Source organism: Curcuma longa, chromosome 13 (genome assembly GCF_044706935.1).
Source record: "Curcuma longa cultivar G26 ecotype Majalengka, Jawa Barat chromosome 13, ITB_CL_G26_1.1, whole genome shotgun sequence".
NCBI lineage: Eukaryota > Viridiplantae > Streptophyta > Magnoliopsida > Zingiberales > Zingiberaceae > Curcuma > Curcuma longa.
Window position 1 is genome coordinate 8,960,796 of NC_133873.1, and position 22,542 is coordinate 8,983,337.

The window sequence follows — 22,542 nt, forward strand, 5'->3', positions numbered from 1 at the left end:
GAGGTCACGCAATCCACCGTCCATCAAGCGATCGCGTACCAGATCTGACCGTCCAAATGTGAAAATGCACAATATTCCACCCCAACCTCCGCCGTTATCGCCGCGCCATTCAGCTACCGCCGACCGTCGGCTCAGGCACGATCGAAGCGTCACTCGTCAACGCATCGATTGACGTCGAATTCTGATCGAATTGTGATTGAAATTCGACACAATTTGATCGGAAACATGACTAACAATGGCGTGTGCCGATTTTCGACCAAATCGCGATCAGATTTCAACCAAATCGCAATCGAAAACCGACGCGCGCCACTGCCAACCGCGTTCTAGCCAAATTGCACCAGATTCCAACCACAATTCAGTCGAAATCTAACACCGACCGAAGCGTCGACGAGCGACGCATCGATTGCGCCTGAGCCAGCGACCGACAATGGCCGGACGACACGGCGAGAGCGGCGACAATGGCAGTGGGTTGACGGTGTCGCTCATGGGGTCGCGCAGCACGAATCAAGTAGTATTTAATTATCAGAACATAAAGTGCATACATCTTAAGGAAACAACCTAAAATACATACATCTTAAGAAAATTAAAACTAGCAACTTAAAGCAGGAAATTAAACTATGAACATACAACTTTACAGACTGAAAAATTAAAGACTTAAAAAAATCCCAAAACTTTGAAAAATTAATATCAAAGCGTCAAGACTTAGGACCATGAAAGTAGATGACTTTTGGTGGAAAATTCCGTGGGACCGGACCGGTCACCTCCAGGGACTTGAGTCAATGCAACTAACTAGGATTTATCATTTTTTGTGAAAGTAGATGACTTCAAAACCTAACTTGGATTATTTAGACTCTTTATCCAATAAAAATCATCACCACATCTGATTTTTACAAACATCATTATTATATCAGATAAAAATGCCTAATCACTTCTTGCACTCTAGTTCTGCACTTTTAAACATAATTGCAGAATTACAAATAGGTCTAAAAAAATTTTAAAGACTTATCAAAACCAAGCTAATATAACTTTAAAAGATGCAACATGGAAATCCATGCAAGCAGCCATCGAAAGTCAGTCCTATCAAGGGATCTCGAAAGGAAAGCAAGAGTGAAAAAAGAAAGTGGTCAGAAATTAAGACAGATGGAGGAGGAAAGTCCAGTTAAAACAAACAGAACATACAAACATCAATCTAGCAGAGAAGAAACCTTGACAGTAGGACAACTAAATCAAGAATTAAAATACCTTAAGAGGAAATATTGATTTTTTAAAAGATTCCCAAGACTCTTTAAATAGAAAATTTAATCATTATTCTGAAGAAGAAGAATATTCTAACGTTAGCCAAATTTATTAAAGAAATCAAACTTAGAAATTTTGAACTATAGGCCAAAGCTTTACTCTTGTAAGTTAAAGAATTACTAGACGAAAATAAAACCCAATAAGAAAAGGATTTCAAAACGTTACACACAATACTAGAACTGAAATATAAATGAACAAAATTCAATTTAAAAATACATACTAGGAAGAAACCCTGAATTTTACACAATAATATTCAAAAACGGATATTACAAGATAGATCTAACATAAAAAGGAAATCAAATAATAACTCAACAAAATCAGACACTTAAACCTAATAATTCTATCGTGTACAACGATAGATATGAAAACTTAAACCCAAATATTCTATCATGTACAAAGATAGATATGAAAACTTAACAGCCAGATTTAGTAGATATAATCTTTCTACTTCTCAACAAACTTAAAAAAATACTTTAAACATGATGAACATAGAAGACAAAGAATCTCAAAACAAAAACTTCTTCAAAGACTTCGAATAATGCATGTATATGCCAGCAGAAGTTGCTATTTACTTAACATTAGAAGATCTAGAAGAACTAAAACAATTTGAAAAGAAAAACTTAAAACTTGAACGCAACTAGGAACTCTATTTCGATGAAGAAAGAAATCTACTTGCTAGAAAATAAAAAGTATATTTAATGAACCCAACAGAATCTACAGCGACTTCCAAGACCACCATTTGAGGTACAATATCCAGAAAGTTCTATGAGAACTATGGACTATGGACAAGGACATCCACCTAGAATTGTATAGTTCCATACACATAACAATCGTCTTAAAACCACATGAAAAAAAGGCCACCAAAAATCACTTTTTTTGGACGAAATTCGATACTCCTAAACATAACCAAATGTGAATCACTTTTTTTGGATGAAATTTGATACTCCTAAACATAACCAAATGTGATCCACAATTATATGATACTTATTTAGAACAATGGATTGTCTCGGTACAACAAGATTACCAAGTAAAACATGAATTAGATATACAAACCGGAGAAGCTATGATACAAGAGAAAATTACTTAAGAGATGTAGCAAGAGCTGCTTGAAAAACTTACAAGGTAAAATTCCCAAAGTAAACCCGAATAGCATATCAAGAAAATAATATACTCAACTTTTGTTATACCATTCACAAACTTCTTACAGCTAGAGATGCTAATATTGGTCTAGATATTAGACAAAGAGAAACTATGAGAGACTTAGAACAACTTCAGCGTTTTAATTGAAATTGAATTAAACCTTTTTATAATGACTTTATAGTACTTACAACAGTATCAGACAACTACTATAATCCTAAATTAGGTGAAAGACTGTTTAGTAAATTACTTGAAGATTTAGGAAAAGAAATTCACAAAGCATAGAAAGTAGCACTATAATATGATAACATAGGACTAAGAGTCCAACACTCTGTCTCTATACTTAAAAAAAAAAATGCACATACATTCAAATACAAAAACAACTTGAAAATCAACAATATGACTTTTGTAGCCAAATTTATACCCCATAACAATATGGCTTAAATAAATATCAACCTTACCGCAGGAGACAAAGACCTGCAATACAAACAAAACCAAAAATAAAAACCAAAAGAACATATTACTTAAGGAAAAATAAAATTCAAAAATTATATTTAAATAAGGAAAAACATGTGAGAAGATTTAAACTACAAAAGACATATGCTAATATCATTATTGGCTTTGCTTGTAATCAACTTAGATACTTATCTTCTGCTTGTCCAAGTAGAAAGAATCTATATACAAGAGAAGTTAAACTAGTCTCTTGACCTAACTTAGATCTTGTAGAAATCCAATCAGACGTTTCTACAACATCTTCGATATATTCAATTGTATCTATCAATGACTTAGAAGAAGTCTCATCTTTCTCTGATTATACTTAGTTAACTCTTTTCTAGTCAATTCTTATGAGACTCCAGAAATATTGGAAGATACTAATATACAACTAGACTTAGATAATATCACAGGACAAATAGAAAACCTAACTCACAAATGAGATCTTATGTTCCCCAAATTTCCTCCCATTACTTTACTAGATCAAGCTGGGTTAAGAAATTGCCAGCATAATTGGAATCTTAAGATAGGAATGGACAATATTCCTTGTTACATATGCAGATTTTATCCTACTATAGACAAACGAGAGACTTGCAAACTATGCAGAAAACAAATATATAACCTCTGCCTTCAACAAACTTATAATATTAGAATTCCAAATATCATCCGAGGCAGTACTAAAAATACACTCTTAGAAACACGAGTTTCTATATTAGAAACAATACTGAACCAATTATAAGCTGAAGTAAGTCATCTCCAAAAACATTCTGTACTAGATCCTAAAGGGAAAGGGCTCTTGATACATGACCAAGAAGATAGTGAACCTTCAGATACTAACATGATCTTTATCAAAACTCCTAGTATCTACAATACAAGAAGAACTGTAAATATACGAATAAAATAGTTAACCAACATACACGGTCATGAATTTGCCCTACATGTTTTTCTTGACAGCGGGGCCACAAACTCTACTATGGATGAACCAACGATTAGGTCCTTCCTACCTCCGGAACTTATAAAAACTATTACCAACATATATCTATGATTCTATACGAATTGTGACGTCTCCACTCTAGCTCTCCTTTATTATTACCTAAACTTTGGATCAAACTCCCCTCCCAATATACATCTTATCTTAGGATTGAATTTTCTTATTGTCTCCAACCGGACTCCTACTTACTAAGGATTATGCTCTTTTTTCTCTACGTTGATCATCTCTCCTATTATCTCTAACTACTCGTCACGAGTGTTAAAAAAAACAAAGTTTATCACACCAATAATTCAAATAAAATAATTCAAATCTTATTTTAAGTTCAACACACCATTTACAATAACTTAGATAAAACAACTTACATTGATATAGCCAAGGTCTCCTAAGAAGTATATGAGTTACTTTCATAGGGATAATGTCACACCAAATAGTCACTATAATTTTCACAAGAGAAATAAGGCAGCATTGTGTTACCAGAATAGAGATGTTATCTATCCATCCGACCTTGTATGGTTAGGGATGTGGTTGTGTAGGAAGCTTGAGGCGTTGTACCATAGATGTTGAGACAACATTCATACAGCTTCCTCCATCAATGATAAACTTATGAGCTTGATTCCCACAACGAACCAACATCTGAAAAATATATGTCCGTCGCCAATCTTCACCTTTGACTTTTAGAGTAGTAAGAATACGCCTAACAACAATTGCCAAAGAAGTGTCTTCATCTTCTTCCAAATCATCTTCAATATAAACTCCATAATCAAAAGAGTTTTCATCTCCTTCTACTCTTTGATTTTCAACATCATCTTTGTGCTCTATCCCAATATGTAGATTCTTTTTAAGACAATTATAAGCCATATGGCCCGATTGTTGACACTTGAAACATATGTTGTCCTTGTTCTTTAACTTGGTTGGTTTCAAAGGTGGTTTAGAGTCACTTTGCTGATTAAATGAGTTGACGAATCCACCTCTTGCTTGTTGGTTGGTTTCATGAATTCTTTTATTCATCACTGAAACTCTAAGTTTCTTACCAAATGAATAATTCAAATACTACTCCATATCCAAGGCAACTTGGAAAGCTTGTTCAAGGCTGTAAAGTGGTTGCCTTAATAATTCTCTTTTGATTTCAGACCTAAATCCAGCTTTAAACCTTGCAAGAGTTTGTCTAGGATCTTCAATAATTTGGCTTCTTGTCTTTAACTCATTGAACTTCTGCATATACTAAGCTACAGACAAGTGATTCTACTTTAAATTAATAAGTTGATCACATAATTTGGCATAGAAATTTGTAGGTAAATACTTCTCTTGTAGTTTAGCTTTCATCTCCTGCCATGAGTTGATTGGTGGTTGCCCTAATCTCCTTATGTCTGCTTCAATACCAATCCACCATATTTTTGCTAAACCCACGAGCTTTATTCGAGCAAACCTTACTCTTCGATCATCTGACATGTTGTACCAATCAAAATATTCTTCTATTGTCACAAGCTAATCAACAAATAAAGTGGGGTTCACTTTCCCTTTGAAATCTGGCAACTCAATTCGACCTTTCTTTGTGATATCTCCATTACCATCTTGGTAATTATTTTCTGCAAAGGTTGTTGCTGTTGAGGTGTTGGAAACCCTTCTTAAATCAAGTTGTTGTTTGCTTGAGATGTTTCTCCTTGCTCTCCTTGGACTTGATCACCTTTAGATTGAGAAATCATGGCTTCAACACTATTTAGACTAATTTGCATGGCATCAAATTGTTCCATCATGCAAATAAGTATCTCATCACGTTGACTGTCAGTCAACTTCCCTCTAAAGCTCCTCCCGGATCTTGTAGACATATTAACCTGGCTCTGATACCAAATATGATGTAGCGCAAGAGGATATTGAGTGTTGGGAGGTTTAGCGAGTAAAAATCTAGAATGAAGTGGTAAAGAGATTGTAGAAACTTAGGTATCACACCTAAAGGTTCCTAGACATCACACCATAGGGAGATTGTATCACACAACCTAAGAGAACTCTCAAAACTTTGATATCTATTTTATATCCCAGCATTACAGCAGTACACATATTTATAATAGGACTCACAAAGGACTCATAAAGACACAAACGAAACATAAATGCTAATAAATGGGCTCATCGAAAATAAAAAGGACTCATAAAGACACATAGAAAACATTAAAAAAAACCTCATAAAGATGCTACAATTTCCCAAGCATGGGAAGTTAAAGTATATTTGTTGGACTTTTAATGATAGCTTTTGACTTTTGACTTCAACCCTTTGGAATTCATGAACTTTATATCATTTTCCAAGTAGGTCTATCATCTTCCAAGATATGCCAAATTAATAGTTGAGCTTTAGAACCTTTATTGCTGCAGTTATAGACTTTTAATGGAGTTTCCACTTGTCGCCATCACTTTGTCAATATTTTACATTGGCAACGATTTTACATCGCATCAACAAGTTTGTTCTATTACAACAAAGCATAAAACTATACTCCTCATAGCTTGTTGCTTTAAAACCTTTGACTTTATATATTTATTTATAACCTATTTGTTTGGGCATATATTATTTTATTATGCATTTTTGTGTTTTATTGTGTTATATGTTTTCTTGCAATGTGATATGATGAATTATATGCATAGTGTTTAGTCATTATTTTAAATGCCTATATTGATTGAACAGTTATTTTAATATTTTTAATGTCAATCTTATGCCCCTGCATTCACTATAAAATGGATTGAAATGGCTCAACTGTTTGCCACCTGAAATGGCCTCTTAAAACATTGAAGGAGAAGAAGATAACCAGATTTCTCTTTACAATTTTTATTTCAGCCAACCGATAAGTTCAAACATTGTTAATTCATATTCGCTAAACCTACAAATTTAAATTAGTCAGGAATACTATAAACAAAAAAAAACTTCTTACACAAATACTCCACAAATTACAGTTCATCTTAGCAAGAATAAGGGAAGTGTGTCATTCAATAGATATTCCAAAAATTCTAATTTGACATGAGTGATTCAAAAGTAACACATCTTTGTTATTTGTTATTAAAAAAATCAGTACCCTAGTTTTAACTAAATGCACAGTAGTTAATGCAGGTCTTCAATGAAATCAAACATTTTAGAAAAATGGAAGTCTGCTCAATCATGATAAATCAGAGTTGACATGAAACAGAAATTATACAGTATCTTCTAATGTATTTAATGCATCAGAAAGTTCTTAATATAATCACTCTCGGGTAAGCTATATATAACTACAATACAGGTTCCAAATTAACAACATAATGTAAATAAGTTGCCAATCAAATTTTAAACGTTCTTCAGCTAAGCACATTATGTTTGGGAACGTTTAATTTAACAAGGAAGCGAGTAACAGAACAATGATAACAAAACAACAGCATTTGAAGGCACAGAGATCCGAGAAAATAACCCACGAAAAAATAACCTATGAATTGTAAGGAAAGTAACACTTTCTAAGTTCTAACTCCAAACCTACGAAATCAGGCATGTTAAATTCAAAACAATCATTTCATAAATCAAATGGATCAGAATCAGAACTTCCTCTGATCTGATTGATCGCGCAACTAGAACCGGCGTTGATGTTGCTAATCAGGATATAATGGAACAATGATAACGAAACAAGGCACGACGATAAGAAAAAAAAACCGCCGACTTGTTAATGGAAAATTGAAATTTTCTGACTTCAAACTAGAAGGCCACTAAATCAAATGCATCAAAAGAACTTCCTTCGATCTGATTAATTACCTAACCAGAACCGACGATGATGTTGTTGATCGGGATAAAGATCAGCTTGACGAAGAACCCGACGAACCCCATCACCACGAAGCCAATCGCAGTCCGGACAGCAACCTTAGTGAACTCTGCGAGGCCGATCCGTGCAGATCCATAAGAACGCAAACAACATGCACAAAAATCTAGACAACCGAGAAGCAGCGGGCGCCGATCGAATCAACAAAAACGATAGAAAAATTGATGGCGAACTCACCCTTGCGATCGGGCTTGTGGCATCGCTTCACGAGACGGATGCTGTCCTTGGAGAACTCCCTCAAGGGATCGACCACAGAGTCTAAGGCGTCCATCGATGATCACCACCAACCCTACCCGGAGATCGCGATCGGGAGAGGAGAGAATTTGACCAGCGCCCACCGTCGAAAGCCAAGAACAGCACACCGCATCAGGCCATTTATAAAGGAGAAAACCCTCCACTGCTCCTAATCGTAGCCGTTCAAAATGAGATCGGGAATATCACTGAATCAACGGCCAGATAAAATCGCTCATTTGAAGTCAACAATAAATGAGTTAAATTTAATAGACTTTTTTTTTATAAAAATTAAATTTCTATAATCAATACTAATAAAACCATTTTAGTCATATTATTTTCATCTCAAATAGAAAATAATTATACTCCCTAATCAAACTTTCAAGAGGCTATTTAATCCATTTGAGATTCAAATTATAATTCTCTTATTACTAGTTTGTGTGTTTTATTACTGTTCGGGGCATAATTGAGTTCGTTATGATGGAGCAGACTTATAGAAGAAAACAAAGGTTCAAATAATCCTCCTTCGTCATGATCAACTGTAGTTTTTGGAATTACAATTTCCGATTATATGGAGTCGACCGTTGGGATGACAAATTCCACTTTTTTTACGTCTTTTTAAACAATAAGAAGTTACATCAAACACTTATATCAACTTTGCTCGATATTTCCTACCAAGCATGAGCAACATAACCACGAACAAGTTTACATGATGATCAAAAAACAACCTTTGAAATTTTTACGGACCATACTTTTAACCATTCATACTTGTGCATGAGACCTTGATACGCCCTTGATCCCCAGTCTTGACGCCAACCGTCGACAGCTTCACGAACGAGTCTGCCCAGCTCGCGAAGAACTCCTCCTGGCTCTGCGCCAACGCCTGAACCCTACTCCTTGTCCTCGAATCAGTGACCAGAACCGAGTCGGAGTGGAGGAGCCCCTTGTTGGCCAGCAGATTGCCGTAGTACTGGTTGTCGAACGTCGAGGGAGTCACCGGATCATTGGCCACGCTGGTGCCGTCGCTTGCACCGGCGAAGCACTTGTTGGCGAGCTCCATGGCGTAGTTGCTGTCCAAGGAGTTGTCGGCGGGCACCAGGCTTCCATTGGAGGTCTGCTGGAACCTGTCGCTGAATGTCCGGCAGTGCGAGGAACCGATGGTGTGGGCACCAGAAAGAACGACGAGGTCATCGATCGACAATCCCTTCGAGGTGAAGCGTTGCGTCAGTTGGTCGAGGGAGAAGACAGTGTCCACCATGTTCGGTCTCACATCCGACGCCGACGAAATAGCTCCATCTCTTCTCCCTAACGGAACCTCCACCGAAGGGCCTCCCGACTATGAAATTTTCAACCATTATATATATTTTTATTTTTTTATAAATAATTTTTGAAAAATTACCAGTGCCACGGCATCTCTGGCAGCGAGAACGAGGATATCAGCGCAAGAGACAGTCCCCGGGCACAAAATCTCTAGCAATCTCTTGGCGGACTCCACCACGTAGAAGCCGTCTAGAGACTTATTCGCGGGATCGCTGCTCTCTGCTCCGTTCCCTTGCACCAACACTGAACCATCGCACCCCTACAAAGCTAGCCACGATGGTCACGTACGTAGCAGTAGTATTCATCGCATGCATGCATCGAGAAAGATATAAGAACCTCGACTAGGCAATCATGGAAGAGGAGGCGAAGGAGCTTGGCAGGAACCGTGGAGTCCATGGCGGAAGCCGAGCGAACGGCGCCCCTCACGAGCAGCTCCGCGTTCGGGCAGGAGAAAGAGTAGAAGCCCGGAGAGAGTTGCGCAGCAGCAGGCGCTGAGGCGAGCAGGGCCAAGAGGGTGAGCTCGAAGACGGAAAAATGAAAGGCTTGGTGGAGTTTCATGGCGCCGACTGCCATGATCAGATTAGTCCGACTGATACATCAAGGGAATCGTGTTCCGCTGGCTATTTATTGCGAGCGAATTCGGTGAAAGTCAGACCTCATGAATGAATATTATCTCAACTTCATCGAGATTCAACCCTTATTCATTTTAACAAATATACTCTATAGTAACTAACTTAATCATACTTTGAAAACACATGAATGAATACTCAATCGGTGGGCATTGTGATTATTTTGATAGTAAAGTATAAGTAAGTTTGTGTCCAAATTGGCTTGGCTTGACTATGATTTCGCAATGTCTCCCCACCCCACATGAGTATTTTATCGATCGATCGATAGATTGTACTTAGTGGAGATTATTTGGGAGCCTCCGAATTAAACTCTCAATTGTCTGGAATTGAGTAGGCCCATATGAACCTAACTTTTGAGGCATTGAAGTTGCTAAATGGGAAGCTGTGGCTGGTGGCAGCATGAGGATGTCCCCTACGGCCTTTATGAGGCTTGAAGAACAAATGCCACCTGCATTTGCTTGCCTAATTAATTAAACTGTAAGATCATAATCAACTTAACTTTTTTCTTCTTCTTCTTCTTATTTTCCTTTCAAAATTGACGACTCCTTTTCGAAATATCTCCTAATTAATATTAAAAATGACTATATGGTAGTATTATTTAGGGTTTATTATTAATTAGACTATTAATTCTTTCTTAGTTTGTTAATATTCTTTGGCCAATTCGAATGAACCCAGGTGTTGAAGCGCCTGCAATTACACGCCTAACGATCGATTGTAAATGACCGAGACAAATATATATATATATATATATATATATATATATATGAATTGAGGACGACGATGATGATGATGGAACCGATCGAGGTAGAGTAAGCAACAATAAAGACAATGTCTGTGGGATAATTAGCAATCTCATTCGGTAGAGTCTGGCTTGAAAACGATCGGTCCATGATTGTAATGGAGAGAAGCTTTAATTATTTTCCTACAATTATTTGGAGAATTGACCAATTTACCTAAACATTAATTGATAGCTAGGGCTACGTACCTGATTATATATATCCACTGTCACATATATAGAGAGTGCAGGCCGGTGAGGGAGATGAATTTGGACACAAGCAGGATGGTTATATGGATATAATTTATTCGATAATAATAACGGATTGATATTCATGGATAGATTAGTTTCAATATGTTTAACTTTGGTTTGAGTACAATTATATATATATGGTTAATTAATGATCGAGTTTCGATAAATTAATTTAACTTTGTTTAAAATTGTAGGTCGTAGGAGCTAGTATTTGTAAGAGATCAGAGGTTTAGGTATAAAATACAAATATTTAACATCTTGTAATCTCTTATTACTAGGATAGTACTAAATTTTTAATTGTTATTCTTCCTGTCTCAAATTGCAATATGATGAGTTAACGGGATGGAGCAGCGGAGGCGGTGTGTTGAAGGTTCTAAAGAGATGGAAGGTATCAAAGATACCTATAATATTCTGATGAGAATTAGAATAAGCATTGAGAGAGCTCGACATAGCTACTCAGATGCTCAAGTTAATATATGGACTTAGGAAAAGTAAAAAATAGTGGTAAATGGAAGAAGGAGAAGAACATATATATAATCACCACCCTCCTTCTCGGCATACTTTCTCTAGGGTTTATATATTCGTCGAAAAGAGTATCTTCATATCTGCAATCCTGGAAGACTAGATCTGTCACGTCCTGGGAGGCCGTTCAAAAAATTTCGACAGTATCTCTCCTGTAACAATGACCTTCCCTAAATACATATAATGAATACACAGTCACATGCGGCTGGAATAAGCACTACACGTTCAACAATACAGTACAACACACAAATACAAAATAAATATAAGGCCTACATGGTCACAGTTACTAACTCATGCATGCAATGTCAAATCTACAACAATAGATAGAAAAAAATATTCCACGTAGCGAAAACATCGTAAATCTGATAAAACGAATAACCACAAATACAAGACTAACACAGCTACAGTCCATGTCCAAACTACAAGTCCCAAAATGGAAATACAACTATAACCATAACCAAATGAAAAATCCAACCAACCAACATATATGAAGACCTTCTGATGTAAGATGGAACTAGTCAACTGAATCTCCAAGCTCCAAATAAACCTATCTGTTACCTGGGGAGAAAACAAAGCAACCCTAGGGTCTGGGTAGTAAGCATTTAGATACTCAGTGGGTACAGGAATGAAGTGCATGTAAGGGTAAACAACAAAAATAATAAAAGAGTACAAGTCAAAGTAACATATATAGAAGAAGTGAATAACATGTACATGGTCGCAGGTATCAACAGGGTATCATGTATCAAGGTAACCGAACATGGTATATCAACGGATACAACAAAGGAAGAACATACTGTACAACAGATAAATGAATCATAGCATGTAATCTTGTATGTTATGTCACGCAGTGCAACAATCATAGCAAACAAGTGTAACAGTCACGACCATATGGATAAAGTAACTATGTAATAATTTTACCAACAAATGCATGTAATATGCATCAACTATCGCAATCAAATACAAGTCCTTGTCTGCACTCGTCACCCCCAGTCACTCCCTCAGGCAGTGAACTGAGGTGTCAAACGGGACATAGTCACTGTCTGCACTCGCCACCCCCAGTCACCCCCTAGGGCAGTGAGCTAAGGCGCCAAACAGGATATACTGCACACTGACCACTAACAATAAGTAGGGAGTGACAGTGTAGCAGGAGGGCAATGTAGCCAATCCTGGTCGCACCCAACTATAGTGCAACCTCTTATCCATGTGCCACCACAACACGGTGTCAGGTAAGAGCCAATAGCAACAACATCTACAACTAGCATATGGATGTATGATGATCATCCCAACATGTAATAGCTAAGACTAATTAGCATGTTTAACAGGAGTCAACATGAGTCAACAGGAATATACATAGGTTAATAATACAACAGTTATTCCATTAGAGATCATATGACATGTATCAGACAATGAATCATACGGGTATCAACAAGATAGATGATATATAGCTAACAAGAGTATATCAACATGGTATCAATAGATCATCATAAAGTCAACGACAAGTATTAAACAATGATTTTTCAAAGGTATCAACTAGATACTAACTCAACCATCATGGATATCAGCAGGATAAACAGGATAATAACAACATATGCACTGGAATAGAAAATCTATATTAACCAAGTACAGGGTACCCACCTGATCAGATGTTTGTCAACAATAGAACTCCAGAAAATACTCTCAGAAAATAAGCTCTAAGAGAACAGGACTAATCAAATCAAAGTCTTGAAATTACACAATAATACATCATTTACTAAAATGATATGTTGGGATCGGCTAGGTGCGTTGCGCGTGTTTATGCGTTTCAAAAACGAATACACAGCGGAAGAAAACAAATAACAAGCTAAGTTATTACAACACTCGCAACCACGCATGCAAGATACAACAGGATTGTATGACAGCAGAAAAATAAAATTTAAAGAATAACTTTTATTCTAGGTATACCTGCTGTATGACTTTCAGCGGAAAGGGCATGAACCGTTGAGTCGTCTCTATCGGTGATCCACGCCAAGTATGTCAGGACGGCTTCTCAAGCTCGAGTCGTGTTGCTGGTTACGTCACTAGCCGTAAATCAGCAACGGTCGATACAGAAGAATACCCTAAAATCGGAAACGCGCAACAACACACGTTGCTTTCGTTTCCGGGGTTTTCTAACGATCGCCGGTAAACTGGTTTCCGGTGATCTTCACAAAGGCACAGCAGCAGGCAGCAAAAGGAGCTCACGGCAGCAAGCAACAAACGGCAGCAAGCAAGCAGTAGCTCCAGCTCCAGCAAGCTTACGGCAGCAAGCAAGCAGTAGCTCACGGCAGCAAGCACAAGCTCACAGCAGCAAGCTCGGCAGCAACACCGGACAGCACAGGGAGAAGCTCCGGTTGTGGTGGTTTCCGGCCGACAGAAACAAAGAACCAGCAGGTTCTTGCTTCGGACAGAAACAAGGAAAAAGGGAAGAATCGGTGGAAGAGAAAAACCGCAAGAGAGGTTTCGATCACTAAAACCACCGGCCTCACCTCCTTTTAAAGAGCCGAAACCCAAATCTCCATCTAGCCGGCCAACCCTCCTTCCTTTTCCTCACCGTCAGCTTTGGAAAGAAGATCAAATCTCCTTCCTTATCTTGCAAAATCAGCAGCAATCAAAGGATGTTGTTGCCTTCTTTGTGTGCGTGACGGCCTGGAAGAAGAAATTGCTTCCTTCTTTGCTCGAGATCCGGCCATCAAGGAAGATTCCTTTCCTGTTTTGGCGGTCGGCGTCGGGCTGAGAAAACGCAACTCGCGTTTGAGGAAGAAGAAGTGGCGAACCGGTAATACCTTGAACCGGTTTTAGGCTTTAGGGTTTTTCTCATTGAACCGGGTTCAATGTTTAATGTTAATTTGTTTTTGGTTCAACTCGAATTTTGGTTTGGTTCAACTTGGTTCGCAACCAAATCCTTTAATTGAATGACCAAATGAACTCCGATTCAACCCAAACAAGTTTCGTTTGTTTCGTCTTCTCAAGACGAAGCTTGTCATGCCTTCCTTTTTGCCAAAATGCCTTCCAACATGAACCAAACCAAGTTGGTTCAATCTTTGGTTCAAAATCGATTTGTCTGGTTCACCAACCAGATCATTTCCGATTTCGATTAATCCATCTTCATAAGATAGAATCCATCATTTGCCTTTGTCCGGTCTAACCGGATTTCTTCTGTTCTGAGAATCTAATCCCCAAACTCGTTTTAAGTCCTTTCAAACTTGTAATGCGTGTGACCCAATAGGTTTCCGGTTATGTTGGCCGTCCGAAATTAACTCCTAATTTCGGATCGATCATGAGTGGCACCTAGTAGTACATCATGATCCCCAATTGACCGGAAAATCAATAACTGATTTCAGAACAATTTCTAAACCCTTCAGCAGCTTTACTGAAACGTGCCTCGTTCCTTTCACCGTCTTATACCCGCTTGGTTCAGGACATGGTCTGTGTGTGTCAGTCCCCACTAGGCTGACTACGTCACACCTAGCCCAAGCTTACTTCCTTGTTCTGAGGATTCGAGTTACTCGTACACGTGTTCAAGAATACGTGTTGCTTTGGCCAAAGACTTTCAGTAACAATCCAAACAAGCGGCCGTAGGGTATACGTCTCTTTTTATAAAGAGCGGTGAATCCTCTGTGGGCTATTCAAACACCTTCGGGCACTTCAACTTATACCCAATCATCTCGGGTCCACACCTCCTTGGAGATGCTTACTTAAGATGTTAAAGTATAAGCTTCCGCGACCAAGGTGACTTGAATACCGCAAGTCTGAGGAAACTCGCACTTAAGCTGCACTGAGAACTTCATTGACATAAAAGGGAACCACATGAAGTCTCATGGCAGGTCACTCCAATGAACTAGTTACCTTTAACTAGCATCCACGTTTAACTCTCAACATCCAATGTCTCCAGCTAGTGAGAGCTACTGCTTGGTAAACCAAGGAGTATAAACGTGCTAGTCTCAACAGAATTGATGACGTCCGTGTTCATCAATTCATCGACTAGGGAAAGTTTCAATACTTTCATAATTACACATGTAGAGAAACTCACAGTTTGTGATCGTATCACAAATTCTCTCATGCTATGAAATGTATTGTGGACATTCAGTGAACAAGTCTAAGATCCAATCAAACATATAAAATATGCACTTAAACAGTGAATTTATTCAATACAAATTATAATCATAAGGCGATTGCCTTAGGACACCTCCCAAATATAACATACTCCCACTTGGCCTAAAGCCAATCGCCATGCACTTCAAGTTCAGTGATGAACTTCCTGATCCAAACTGCTTCCTTTGCTGCTTCACAAGCTGCAATATATTCTGCCTCCGTGGTAGAATCGGCAACCGTGTCTTGTTTGGAACTCTTCCAACTTATTGCGCCACCATTCAAAGTGAATATGTATCCAGACTGTGACCTGGAATCATCCTTGTCTGTCTGGAAGCTGGCATCAGTATACCCGCGTGTTACCATATCACCGTTTCCATATACCAAGAACACATCCTTAGTCCTTCGTAAGTACTTAAGAATTGTCTTGACAGCCACCCAATGGTCCATCCCTGGATCTGACTGATATCTGCTCACAAATACTCCACAAATTACAGTTAATCTTAGCAAGAATAAGGGAAGTGTGTCATTCAATAGATATTCAAAAATTCTAATTTGACATGAGTGATTCAAAAGTAACACATCTTTGTTATTTGTTATTAAAAAAATCAGTACCCTAGTTTTAACTAAATGCACAGTAGTTAATGCAGGTCTTCAATGAAATCAAACATTTTAGAAAAATGGAAGTCTGCTCAATCATGATAAATCAGAGTTGACATGAAACAGAAATTATACAGTATCTTCTAATGTATTTAATGCATCAGAAAGTTCTTAATATAATCACTCTCGGGTAAGCTATATATAACTACAATACAGGTTCCAAATTAACAACATAATGTAAATAAGTTGCCAATCAAATTTTAAACGTTCTTCAGCTAAGCACATTATGTTTGGGAACGTTTAATTTAACAAGGAAGCGAGTAACAGAACAATGATAACAAAACAACAGCATTTGAAGGCACAGAGATCTGAGAAAATAACCCACGAAAAAATAACCTATGAATTGCAAGGAAAGTAACACTTTCTAAGTTCTAACTCCAAACCTACGAAATCAGGCATGTTAAATTCAAAACAATCATTTCATAAATCAAATGGATCAGAATCAGAACTTCCTCTGATCTGATTCGATCGCGCAACTAGAACCGGCGTTGATGTTGCTAATCAGGATATAATGGAACAATGATAACGAAACAAGGCACGACGATAAGAAAAAAAAACCGCCGACTTGTTAATGGGAAAATTGAAATTTTCTGACTTCAAGCTAAAAGGCCACTAAATCAAATGCATCAAAAAAGAACTTCCTTTGATCTGATTAATTACCTAACCAGAACCGACGATGATGTTGTTGATCGGGATAAAGATCAGCTCGACGAAGAACCCGACGAACCCCATCACCACGAAGCCAATCGCAGTCCGGACAGCAACCTTAGTGAACTCTGCGAGGCCGATCCGTGCAGATCCATAAGAACGCAAACAACATGCACAAAAATCTAGACAACCGAGAAGCAGCGGGCGCCGATCGAATCAACAAAAACGATAGAAAAATTGATGGCGAACTCACCCTTGCGATCGGGCTTGTGGCATCGCTTAACGAGACGGATGCTGTCCTTGGAGAACTCCCTCAAGGGATCGACCACAGAGTCTAAGGCGTCCATCGATGATCACCACCAACCCTACCCGGAGATCGCGATCGGGAGAGGAGAGAATTTGACCAGTGCACACCGTCGAAAGCCAAGAACAGCACCACCGCATCAGGCCATTTATAAAGGAGAAAACCCTCCACTGCTCCTAATCGTAGCCGTTCAAAATGAGATCGGGAATATCACTGAATCAACGGCCAGATAAAATCGCTCATTTGAAGTCAACAATAAATGAGTTAAATTTAGTAGACTTTTTTTTATAAAAAATAAATTTCTATAATCAATACTAATAAAACCATTTTAGTCATATTATTTTCATCTCAAATAGAAAACTATACTCGCTAATCAAACTTTCAAGAGGCTATTTAATCCATTTGAGATTCAAATTATAATTCTCTTATTACTAGTTTGAGTGTTTTTTATTACTGTTCGGGGCATAACTGAGTTGATTACGACGGAGTAGACTTACAAAAAAACAAAGGTTCAAATAATCCTCCTTCGTCATGAGTTTCTCAATTTACCTCTTCACAGATAGTTGTGGAATTACAATTTCTCGATTTACTTTCTCACATATAGTCGTGCGATCGATTGTTGGGATGACAGATTTTATCTTTTTTTACGTCTTTTTAAACAATAAGAAGTTACATCAAACACTTATATCAACTTTGCTCGATATTTCCTACCAAGCATGAGCAACATAACCACGAACAAGTTTACATGATGATCAAAAAACAACCTTTGAAATTTTTACGGATCATACTTTTAACCATTCATACTTGTGCATGAGACCTTGATACGCCCTTGATCCCCAGTCTTGACGCCGACCGTCGACAGCTTCACGAACGAGTCTGCCCAGCTCGCGAAGAACTCCTCCTGGCTCTGCGCCAACGCCTGAACCCTACTCCTCGTCCTCGAATCAGTGACCAGAACCGAGTCGGAGTGGAGGAGCCCCTTGTTGGCCAGCAGATTGGCGTAGTACTGGTTGTCGAACGTCGAGGGAGTCACCGGATCATTGGCCACGCTGGTGCCGTCGCTTGCACCGGCGAAGCACTTGTTGGCGAGCTCCATGGCGTAGCTGCTGTCCAAGGAGTTGTCGGCGGGCACCAGGCTTCCATTGGAGGTCTGCTGGAACCTGTCGCTGAATGTCCGGCAGTGCGAGGAACCGATGGTGTGGGCACCTCCGGCGAACGAAGGTTTCAGATGTTAGGTAACTTATGTGAAAGATTAGCACCAGAAAGAACGACGAGGTCATCGATCGACAATCCCTTCGAGGTGAAGCGTTGCGTCAGTTGGTCGAGGGAGAAGACAGTGTCCACCATGTTAGGTCTCACATCCGACGCCGACGATGTAACTCCATCTCTTCTCCCTAACGGAACCTCCACCGAAGGGCCTCCCGACTATGAAATTTTCAACAATTATATATATTTTTTATTTTTTTATAATTAATTTTTGAAAAATTACCAGTGCCACGGCATCTCTGGCAGCGAGAACGAGGATATCAGCGCAAGAGACGGTCCCCGGGCACAAAATCTCTAGCAATCTCTTGGCGGACTCCACCACGTAGAAGCCGTCTAGAGACTTATTCGCGGGATCGCTGCTCTCTGCTCCGTTCCCTTGCACCAACACTGAACCATCGCACCCCTACAAAGCTAGCCACGATGGTCACGTACGTAGCAGTAGTATTCATCGCATGCATGCATCGAGAAAGATATAAGAACCTCGACTAGGCAATCATGGAAGAGGAGGCGAAGGAGCTTGGCAGGAACCGTGGAGTCCATGGCGGAAGCCGAGCGAACGGCGCCCCTCACGAGCAGCTCCGCGTTCGGGCAGGAGAAAGAGTAGAAGCCCGGAGAGAGTTGCGCAGCAGCAGGCGCTGAGGCGAGCAGGGCCAAGAGGGTGAGCTCGAAGACGGAAAAATGAAAGGCTTGGTGGAGTTTCATGGCGCCGACTGCCATGATCAGATTAGTCCGACTGATGATACATCAAGGGAATCGTGTTCCGCTGGCTATTTATTGCGAGCGAATTCGGTGAAAGTCAGCCTCATGAATGAATATTATCTCAACTTCATCGAGATTCAACCCTTATTCATTTTAACAAATATACTCTATAGTAACTAACTTAATCATACTTTGAAAACACATGAATGAATACTCAATCGGTGGGCATTGTGATTATTTTGATAGTAAAGTATAAGTAAGTTTGTGTCCAAATTGGCTTGGCTTGACTATGATTTCGCAATGTCTCCCCACCCCACATGAGTATTTTATCGATCGATCGATAGATTGTACTTAGTGGAGATTATTTGGGAGCCTCCGAATTAAACTCTCAATTGTCTGGAATTGAGTAGGCCCATATGAACCTAACTTTTGAGGCATTGAAGTTGCTAAATGGGAAGCTGTGGCTGGTGGCAGCATGAGGATGTCCCCTACGGCCTTTATGAGGCTTGAAGAACAAATGCCACCTGCATTTGCTTGCCTAATTAATTAAACTGTAAGATCATAATCAACTTAACTTTTTTCTTCTTCTTCTTCTTATTTTCCTTTCAAAATTGACGACTCCTTTTCGAAATATCTCCTAATTAATATTAAAAATGACTATATGGTAGTATTATTTAGGGTTTATTATTAATTAGACTATTAATTCTTTCTTAGTTTGTTAATATTCTTTGGCCAATTCGAATGAACCCAGGTGTTGAAGCGCCTGCAATTACACGCCTAACGATCGATTGTAAATGACCGAGACAAATATATATATATATATATATATATATATATATATGAATTGAGGACGACGATGATGATGATGGAACCGATCGAGGTAGAGTAAGCAACAATAAAGACAATGTCTGTGGGATAATTAGCAATCTCATTCGGTAGAGTCTGGCTTGAAAACGATCGGTCCATGATTGTAATGGAGAGAAGCTTTAATTATTTTCCTACAATTATTTGGAGAATTGACCAATTTACCTAAACATTAATTGATTAGCTAGGGCTACGTACCTGATTATATATATCCACTCTCACATATATAGATAGAGACTGCAGGCCGGTGAGGGAGATGAATTTGGACACAAGCAGGATGCATGGTTAATTATATGGATATAATTTATTCGATAATATAACGGATTGATATTCATGGATAGATTAGTTTCAATATGTTTAACTTTAATTTGGTTTGAGTACAATTATATATGGTTAATTAATGATCGAGTTTCGATAAATTAATTTAACTTTGTTTAAAATTGTAGGTCGTAGGAGCTAGTATTTGTAAGAGATCAGAGGTTTAGGTATAAAATACAAATATTTAACATCTTGTAATCTCTTATTACTAGGATAGTACTAAATTTTTAATTGTTATTCTTCCTGTCTCAAATTGCAATATGATGAGTTAACGGGATGGAACAGCGGAGGCGGTGTGTTGAAGGTTCTAAAGAGATGGAAGGTATCAAAGATACCTACAATATTATGATGAGAATTAGAATAAGCATTGAGAGAGCTTGACATAGCTACTCAGATGCTCAAGTTAGTATATGGACTTAGGAAAAGTAAAAAATAGTGGTAAATGGAAGAAGGAGAAGAACATATATATAATCACCACCCTCCTTCTCGGCATACTTTCTCTAGGGTTTATATATTCGTCGAAAAGAGTATCTTCATATCTGCAATCCTGGAAGACTAGATCTGTCACGTCCTGAGAGGCCGTTCGAAAAATTTCGGCAGCATCTCTCCTGTAACAATGACATTCCCTAAATACATATAATGAATACACAGCCACATGCGGCTGTAATAAGCACTACACGTTCAGCAATATAGCACAACACACAAATGCAAAATAAATATAAGGCCTACACGACCACAGTTACTAACTCATGCATGCAATGTCAAATCTGCAACAATAGATAGAAAAAAAATCCACGTAGCGAAAACATCGTAAATCTGATAAAACGAATAACCACAAATACAAGACTAACACAGCTACAGTCCATGTCCACACTACAAGTCCCAAAATGAAAATACAACTATAACCATAACCAAATGAAAAATCCAACCAACCAACACATATGAAGACCTTCTGATGTAAGATGGAACTAGCCAACTGAATCTCCAAGCTCCAAATAAACCTATCTGTTACCTAGGGAGAAAACAATGCAACCCCAGGGTCTGGATAGTAAGCATTTAGATACTCAGTGGGTACAGAAATGAAGTGCATGTAAGGATAAACAACAAAAATAATAAAAGAGTACAAGTCAAAGTAACATGTATAGAAGAAGTGAATAACATGTACATGGTCGCAGGTATCAACAGGGTATCATGTATCAAGGTAACCGAACATGGTATATCAATGGATACAACAAAGAAAGAACATACTGTACAACAGATAAATGAATCATAGCATGTAATCATGTATGTTATGTCACACAGTGCAACAATCATAGCAAACAAGTGCAACAGTCACGACCATATGGATAAAGTAAACTATGTAATAATCCTACCAACAAATGCATGTAATATACATCAACCATCGCAATAAAATACAAGTCCCTATCTGCACTCGTCACCCTCAGTCACTCCCTCACGTAGTGAACTGAGATGCCAAACGGGACATAGTCACTGTCTGCACTCGCCACCCCCAGTCACCCCCTAGGGCAGTGAGCTGAGGCGCCAAACAGGACATACTACACACTGACCACTAACAATAAGTAGGGAGTGACAGTGTAGCAGGAGGACAATGTAGCCAGTCCTGGTCACACCCAACTATAGTGCAACCTCTTACCCATGTGCCACCACACTACTAAAAAATTATGATTTTGTGGCGGTTATTTAGCTATTATCCATTTTCTCGGCGGTTTCAATTAACCGCCGTAAAAACAAATTTTTAGCGGCAGTTATTTAGCGGTGGTTCTTAAAACCGCCGCTATTATCCTTTTCCCGGCGGTTTCAATTAACCGCCGCAAAAACAAATTTTTTAGCGGCGATTTAAATTTGATTTGCGGCGGTTTAGTAATTCACGGTGATTTAAAATTTAATTCGCGGCGGTTTAAATTTTAACTGTCGCTATATTATATTTTTCGACCATTTAAAAATTATTTTTTATTTAATCAAAATAACACTAATTACTAATTAGCATCGACGTGGATCTCTTCCGCGCCCACGGTTTCGATCCAAGCTCTTAGATTTCGATCGGACGACCCTAGCTCTCTCCTTCACGTTGTGCCCTAACTCTCTCCTTCTACTCGCTCTCTTCCGCATCCCCTCGCGCCGCTCTCTTCCCCCATCACGTCTCCACGCATCGACTCTTCGCCATCTTCGCCTTCGACAACTGGTCCGAC

The 22,542-nt window shown here is 38.7% G+C and overlaps 4 protein-coding genes across 4 annotated transcripts; all 4 read right to left on the minus strand.

Moving 5' to 3' along the window:
* Positions 1 to 7,673: 7,673 nt before the first annotated feature.
* On the minus strand, positions 7,674 to 8,071 carry LOC141844410 (protein transport protein Sec61 subunit gamma-like). Its single transcript, XM_074732467.1, has 2 exons — positions 7,915 to 8,071; positions 7,674 to 7,789 (listed from the first exon to the last, which is right to left on the minus strand). The coding sequence occupies exons 1-2, from the start codon at positions 8,006 to 8,008 to the stop codon at positions 7,674 to 7,676; spliced, it is 210 nt and encodes a 69-aa protein (XP_074588568.1). The 5' UTR covers positions 8,009 to 8,071.
* A 514-nt stretch (positions 8,072 to 8,585) lies between these two features.
* LOC141844515 (peroxidase 18-like) lies at positions 8,586 to 9,870 on the minus strand. Its single transcript, XM_074732549.1, has 3 exons — positions 9,625 to 9,870; positions 9,368 to 9,547; positions 8,586 to 9,304 (listed from the first exon to the last, which is right to left on the minus strand). Exons 1-3 carry the CDS (start codon positions 9,859 to 9,861, stop codon positions 8,723 to 8,725), a joined length of 999 nt encoding a protein of 332 aa, XP_074588650.1. The 5' UTR covers positions 9,862 to 9,870; the 3' UTR covers positions 8,586 to 8,722.
* Positions 9,871 to 16,893: 7,023 nt separating this feature from the next.
* Positions 16,894 to 17,293, minus strand: LOC141844412 (protein transport protein Sec61 subunit gamma-like). Its single transcript, XM_074732469.1, has 2 exons — positions 17,135 to 17,293; positions 16,894 to 17,009 (listed from the first exon to the last, which is right to left on the minus strand). The coding sequence occupies exons 1-2, from the start codon at positions 17,226 to 17,228 to the stop codon at positions 16,894 to 16,896; spliced, it is 210 nt and encodes a 69-aa protein (XP_074588570.1). The 5' UTR covers positions 17,229 to 17,293.
* Positions 17,294 to 17,838: 545 nt separating this feature from the next.
* Positions 17,839 to 19,177, minus strand: LOC141844367 (peroxidase 18-like). The gene is made up of 4 exons (XM_074732418.1): positions 18,932 to 19,177; positions 18,675 to 18,854; positions 18,445 to 18,610; positions 17,839 to 18,391 (listed from the first exon to the last, which is right to left on the minus strand). Exons 1-4 carry the CDS (start codon positions 19,166 to 19,168, stop codon positions 17,976 to 17,978), a joined length of 999 nt encoding a protein of 332 aa, XP_074588519.1. The 5' UTR covers positions 19,169 to 19,177; the 3' UTR covers positions 17,839 to 17,975.
* Between the last annotated feature and the right edge of the window lie 3,365 nt (positions 19,178 to 22,542).